We start from the raw sequence: 7232 nt of genomic DNA on the forward strand, positions 1-7232 counted from the left end.
TCAGGCTGGCCTTGAGCTCACTTTGTAGCCCAGGCTGGCCTCAAACTTGCAATGATCCTCCTGCCTCAGCCTCCCAAGTGCTGGGATTACAGGTGTGCACCACCACACCCAGCCATCCCCAGTCCTACACAGCTCCATTTTAAATGCCTGGCTAGGAAACTCTTGCCAGAAGGACAGGTGCAGTTAGTCCCTGATTTACAAATGAGTTCTGTTCTGGGAGAATTGTTTGTACAACAGATTAGCTTGTATCCGACAAAGTCAATCTTATACAGCACAGCAGTGAAAGTTTGCAGCTTGAATGTTCCTAAGTTGGGGACTAACTGTATACAGCTAATACTGGTGAAACAGTGTAAGGGGTATGCTGTCAATCACCTTCTTAGAGTTTCCTAAGCTTCACCTGTCTGCTGAGTAAGCCAAATCACCTGGAGCAGTGCAGCGAGAGTGAGGCTAACCTCGACCGAAGGCCTGTGCTTGGCTGTGTGTTCTGAGAGGTGGCTTCAGAAAGGTCACTGCCGCATTGCCCGCACAACTACTCTACCCTGATTTTTTTATTTTTTGTTACTGGGAATCGAACTCAGGACCTTGCACTTGCCAGGCAGGCACTTGTGCTGCTGAGCTGTATCCCCAGCCTGCAGAACTGCTCTAGGGTCCCGGTGTGGTCTAGTAAGAGTCCGTAAGAAATCCCTCATGGCTTGATACAGGGCCTGATGGCCCTGGTGGCGCTGAGACGTTTCCTTTTGTGGGTGAGAGCTCCTCGGTGGCCTACTCTGGTGCTGCTTTGCCTTGGCCCCAGGAAGCTTTGGCTCAGTCAGGCTGTTTGAGTCATCTTATCTCCTCACTCCTCCGGGATCCTTCTCCCGTTTCTGATCAGTACTCTGTGGTCCAGCCAGTTGGTGACATGGCTTTCTTTTTTTTTTTTTTCTGGTACCAGGAATCGAACTCACGACCTTGTGCTTGCCAGGCAGGTGCTGTGCCACTGACCTAAATCCCCAGCCCGATATGGCTTTCTTTATGGCACTGCTGGGCATGAAATCCTGCCACAGGAAGACCGTGCTGCTTTGTGCTTCAGCAGGGTCAAAGAGGAGAATAGAGTGGGGTGGGGTCAGCACGCACATACAATCCCAGCACTTGCGGGGCCACGGTAGGAGATCTGGAGTTCCAGGCCAGCCTGGACTATGTGATGAGATCCTGTCTTAAAGAAAAAGAAAAGATGATGAAGAGGAAAAAGAAGGGGAAGGAGAAAAAGAAGAAGGAGAAGCAAGAAGGTTGGGGGAGAAGAAAGGGGGAAGAAAGGACAAGAACTGAGCCTCAGTCTCACAGACAGAGCCAGAAAGCCTTCAGGGCAGCTGAGAAGCTCGCTGGAGTTTGAAGTGGGGACCACACCCGAGGACACCTGCGTCTGGCTGAGTTCCTTGGTTTGGGTTGGTCCTGTTTTCTTTCTGTAGTACTGGGGTGGAGTGCAAGGATGCTCTTCCACTGTGCCACACCTTCGTTTGTTTGTTTTTGGAGACAGGGTCTTGCTAAATTGCCCAGGCGGGGGACTCGAACTTGTGATCTTCCTGCCTAGCCTCAGAAGCGGTCAGGATGACAGGAGGGCACGGCCACCACGCCCCACTGTGTCGGTCCTTTTCCCGCGCAGGGCACCGGTGCTCCTCTAACAGCAGCTGTGGGGGATCCCGTGTGGCCACCAGGGGGTCCCGGGCCTGTGTTAGCACCGCGCATGCAGGACTGAACCCAGCCCTGCATCAGTGACCCTGGAAATGGCCTAGACGTGCGGTCTTCCGGGGTTCAGCGCCCAGTGCCAGAGGGGGCTCCTGGCCCAATCTGAGGTTCGGCGCCAGAGGTGGGCCTGGGAAGGGTTTTCCCGACGGCAGTACAGCGAGTGCGGGTGGCCATCTCTCAGTTTGGTTTTGTTGTGTCTTCTCACAGAGCTAGTGCTAGACTCTGGTCTGTGGTTTCCACGTCCAAAATGATGTCGTCCAAAATGATGTCGGACAGAGAGGACGGCTCAGGAATCGCCAGCACTGCTGTCTCAGGGGAGTTCACACTGCCTCTGCAGGAGGGTCCAGCAGGACCCCACCTTCTAGAGCAGCAGAAGTGGGAAGAAGGGAAACGCGGGGGGCATCCGACACAGAGACGTGTGCATGTGGCAGTTTTGTGTTAACTGATGGGGAAAAGACTTACTGGGGATGACCTGCCTTGAAGGCTCTGCGTGAGAAACGTGGAGCTTATCTCTGGGCCCCGGCTGAAGCCTGAAGGCCGAGTAGAGAAGCCCTCGTGACAGGGTGGCCTCAGGGAAATGCCAACGCCAGCACCGAGAGAACAGTGCTAGGACGCGGCCCTCTCTCCTCTCTCCAGCCCGCTTCCGCTCCTGCGTCCAGCCCCTTGGTAGGAAGCCAGGTCAGCCCTCAGCAGTGCCTTCTGCTTAATCGCACCAGTGATTACACAGTTCATCTCGAGGTACCCCAGGCTCCGGGCTGACAGCATTTCACCTTCTGGTGCCCTGAGGGGAAGGATGAATTGCAGAATGTTGTTTTGCAGCCCAACCTTTGTTCGCAAGCAAAAATAGCACAGGGGGCAGGAAGTGCATTCCAGGATGTAGGGTGTGGTGGGCTGTGTGGATGCGCATGTCCTCTGCGGACACCCTCTCCTCTCAAGGGAAGCCACAGAGCGAGCACCTAGCTTCCTGGCCTTCCTGGAGACAGGGGGAAACGTGGGAAATCCAGGTGGCCACAGGATCCCGCCCGTCCCTGGGTCACCCTGCCCACAGGGTGCAACGCCTGCGCTGCGGCTGAGGAGCACCGGGAGGAAATGAGGCAGGGGCGCAAAGTAAAGGAACTGTGCCGCGGGTCTGCAAAGCAGCGCTGCTCTTGGGCCCACTGGCTGCTCGACTGGAGGAGCAGCATGAGAGGCAGACTCGTGTCCGACCCTGAACTGCCCAGGGATGGCCGGGAATCTTGCACACAGGAGACCAGCAATCCCACGGGCGGCCTTTGGTAACTTCCTGTCTTGGGCATTCTGAACGATTTTCTTGGTAGAGATCACCTAAGAGATATCGTAGAATGCATAACGCACTGGGTTCAAGTCCCAGCACCACAAACAAAAACAAAACAAACTATGTCATAGAAAACGTTATTCTTTTATTATCTCAAGGAGGTAACACATAGCCCAGTGCGCCGAAGCAATAGGGAATTCAAGGCAGCGAGTGGCCAGTCGTTCTGAAAAGAGCCTCACGCTGCATCTCTGAGCTCCTGTCTGCCTGCAGTCCACGGTGCACGCACGAAGGCGGGACAGTGACCTGGAGCTTGCCGCGGCAGCGGATGACGACCAAGCTCAGCACCCCACCGACCATGCAAGGGCTCAGTGTAAGAGGCAGCAGAGGCCCCACCGGGGCCTACATCCGGGCCCCGGCCCCGCAGCAGCTGGTTTGTCTAGCACTTGATTTGACATCTCTGAGCCTAGAGTGGGCAGGATGAGAATGAATCCTGAGTCATAAATTAAGGGGAAAGACTTAGTAGTGTTAATACGCTGGGTGGGAAAGACAACACTGCTTGGAGGAGGGTGGGCTGGGAGGCTGGAGAAAGAAAGAAACACACAGAGGAGCCCTGGGCCGCAGGCGCTGCCCTGCCGATACTGGGGGACGTTCTCGGTACACGATGGGCGGACGCACAGGGGCTGCTTCCTCTGGCCAAGGGTGGAACCAGGGGGCATTTCTACCCATAACTGGTCTCCCAGGTCTAAGTCACCACACCTGGGCCGAAGCAAGTCTGCCTGTGCCCTCGCTCGGCCTTGGAGAGGTGCCGGGCTCAGATCTCCAGTTCTGCAGGGGAGTGACTCTCAACTCAGGGAGACATTCGTCCCTCCACCTCAGCTCCTGTCCCTTGAAAATGACTAGGGTGGAAGGTGAGAGGCAGAAGCACCTCCTAAATGAGCCCCAACACAGTCTTTTCCAGGGAATGCGTTTTGTGGGCACCAGAGCCCCACACCTCAGCAGGAAGCGGCCTGATTTCCACCCTGGGAGGGTTCCCATCTGGAGATTTAACACGGCCGTGCAGATGGGAGTCACAGCAATGGCGCTGCATGCTGTGACACTCAGACACCGTCTGTTTCTGTGTGGCTACCCAGGTTGGAGGGCCAGTGGGAGGGGCGGCTTCCTCCCAGCATGCACTGCTCCCCACCTCGCTGCACGGGCAGGTGGGCAGGTTTTTGTTTTGATAGGGATGAAAAGAATTTTTAAGAACCTCGCCACTATTTACTCCAAACCAAGAGCCAGTGGCTTTGTTTTGACAGGAGAGGACAAAGAAAACCACAGCTCCACAACAGCTAAGGCTTTGGAGCAAAGAACGCACTATGTACCGAACATGAAACCTTGTCTGAGTGGGAAGTGGGGCGCACAGAGCTCGGCCTGGATCCTCTAGTGGCTTGGAGTCTCAGCTGTCCCCTCATCCTCAGGCTCCTCGAAGCCAGGGACCGGCTTCTGCAGGAAGTACGTGGTGGCCTGGATCACCTTGTCAGGTCCAATGTTGTACACAGGATGCGTGGGCTGCTGCAAAGAGAGGAACAGATGCGAACGGGTGAGCCTGGCAGCCCCCGCATGCACACACACCCTTTGCCCCCCTGAAATGCACTTCTGAGAATCCAGCCTAAGAAATCATCGAAGATTCAAAGACTCATCGCTGAAGGCCCAAAGGTTCAAAAACAGGGTATTTGTTAAGAAAAAACTTACAGAACACAGCAAGAGGGGAACATATGTATATATATACACACACACACATATTTTTTTTTTTTTTTTTGGAACAGGGTCTTGCTATGTGTTCAGGTTGGCCTTGGACTCACTGTATAGCCAAGGGTAGCCTCAAACTCATGTTGATCCTCCTGCCTCAGCCTCCTGAGTGCTGGAATTACAGGTGTGTGCCACCACACCCAGCTGTACCACCAGGAAGAGGGGAATTTTATACAGCTATTTAAATATATACTTTCAAATATTTAATGATATGGGCAGATGATTACACAGGGTGAGTATCTCTTATCTGACATATATTGGACTAGTAGAGTTTCAGATGTGGGTCTTTGTTGGATTTAGGAATATTCAATAGATTTTACCTATTAGGCATCTCTAATCCATACGTTTTTGTGTGTGTGGTGCTGGGGACCAAACCTGAGGTCTGGTATCTGCTGTGATCCCTAGCCCCACTCATGTCATGAGTGCTGAGATAACAGACTCAAATCATTAGGTTTTGTAACACTGGATTTTTTTTTTTTTTTTTTTTTGTCTTTTTGAGACAGAGTCTCACTATGCAGTTCAGGCTGGACTTGAACTCACTTTGTAGCCCAGGCTGGTCTCTAACTTGCAACAATCCTCCTGCCTCAGCCTCCCGAGTGCTGGGATTACAGGCGTGTGCCCCCACACCAGGCTGTAATGCTGGATTTTGAATGGGCAGGCTAAGGAAGCTATCCTATAACATATTCAGTGAGGAAAAAAGTATGTGCCGTACTATCTCAAACTTACTTTTAAAAATTTATGGGGGAGCTGGGGATTTAGCTCAGTGGCACAGCACCTGCCTGGCAAGTGCAAGGTCCTAAGTTCCATTCCCGATAACAAAAAAAAAAAAAAAAAAAAAAAAAAAAAGAAAAATTTATTTATGGATATGATACATATGAATAGGGGGAAATGGGCACATGCCAAAATATTAACAGTGATTACTTTTAATCTTAATTATACTATTATATATATGTATATATATATTTCAAATATTAAAACAATGAGTATATGTTTATATTTATAATCAAGCAACAGGACCTCAACCCTATTATATAGTAAATGTGTTAAGTCATATTTAAATCCATTGACATTTTCTACCACATCACAGAAATCCCAATGAAACTAAGTTTGAGACAGGGCCAGTATTTAGAACTTCCCAAAGGAGATGGAACTGCAGAAGAGATTTCAAACTTTATAAAAAAATTTTTTCTAGCAGTGCTAGAGATCAAAGCCAGGGCCTTGCACATGCTAGGCAAATACCCTACCACTGACCTGTATCCCCAGCCCTAAAGCTTTTATATTTTATTTTATTTTATTTTTTTGGCACTGGGAATCAAACTGAGGACCTTACGCTTGCCAGGCAGGCACTGTGCCACTGAGCTATATCCCCGGCCCCCAAAGCTTTTCAGTGTAACACTGGGTTAGGGTTGTGAATGTGGATTTAGGGTGCAATACTGGGGCCAAGAGGGTGGGTAATAGAAGCCCAATCCTGGGTATGGGTGGCACCAATCAATAGGTTTGTAGCCTGTCTGGGATAAAAGTGAAAGCCAAGCTAGCTCTTGCTGCTTCTGTCTCCTGCCTGCCCTGCCATGGACTGTTCCTCCTCTGGGAGATCCCCCTGCCAGGTCCCTCTGCCTTGGAGCCCGCCAACTAAGCACTGAAACCTCTACAAACTCTGAGCCAAATAAACCTTTCTTCCTGTAACTTTGGGTGTTGGGGATTTTGTCTCAGCAATGAGAAAAGTAACTAAGACAATACAGTTATTGTCAAAACATAAACATGCAGATAAACTAAACAATTTATAAAGACAAAATACACTGTCAAAATTGACTCAAGGGGGATTATTATTATTGCTGTTGTTGTTATTTTGGTTTCTTGAGACAAGGTCTCACTGTGTAGTTCAGCTTGGTCTTGAACTTATTATGTAGCCCAGGGTGGCCTTAAAAGCATTGTGATCCTCCTGCCTCAGCCTCCCAAGGGCTGGGATTATAGGCGTGCACCACCAGGCCTGAAAAGATGGAATTTTTAAAAGCTTATTGAATAAATTAAAGCACCAATAAGTGCTTGGTCTGCCCAAATTACCCACTTCCCAAAATTATACAGGCTGAGTGTCCCTGCTTCAAAAATCTAAAATGCTGTGAAGTTCCATTCAACTGTTTTAGAGTTTGGAACATTGCAGATTTAGATTTTCAGATCAGGGCTGCTCAATTAGTAAAGTCCATGCAGACATCCTCAAATCCAGAACCTCTCAGATCTGAAACACGTCTGGGCCCAAGCATGTTGGACAAGGGACGCTCGGTCTGTATCAGGCCTACCAGGGACAGAGCACCCCTAACCTCTGAAGCTTTCTCAGAAACAGGAAGGGAGGAGGCAAGCTACCTATCTGATTCTATGAGGCTATGATAGGGTTCTGAAACAAGCTGGGAAAGAATAGCACAATAAAACAATCTAGATCCATCTTTCTTATAAA

At 50.4% G+C, this 7232-nt stretch overlaps 1 protein-coding gene across 2 annotated transcripts in view; it reads right to left on the reverse strand.

Moving 5' to 3' along the window:
• Window positions 1-3120: 3120 nt before the first annotated feature.
• The window catches only part of Fntb (farnesyltransferase, CAAX box, beta), an 81620-nt gene continuing 77508 nt past the window's right edge, over window positions 3121-7232 (reverse strand). For both annotated transcript variants that reach the window (XM_013521891.1, XM_005399112.2), the window contains one exon: window positions 3121-4546. In XM_013521891.1, coding sequence (XP_013377345.1) covers window positions 4415-4546 — 132 coding nt within the window. In that variant the 3' untranslated portion in view covers window positions 3121-4414. The remainder of the gene's footprint in view (window positions 4547-7232) is intronic.

This window comes from Chinchilla lanigera, unplaced genomic scaffold, assembly GCF_000276665.1.
Source record: "Chinchilla lanigera isolate Chin_1 unplaced genomic scaffold, ChiLan1.0 scaffold00065, whole genome shotgun sequence".
NCBI lineage: Eukaryota > Metazoa > Chordata > Mammalia > Rodentia > Chinchillidae > Chinchilla > Chinchilla lanigera.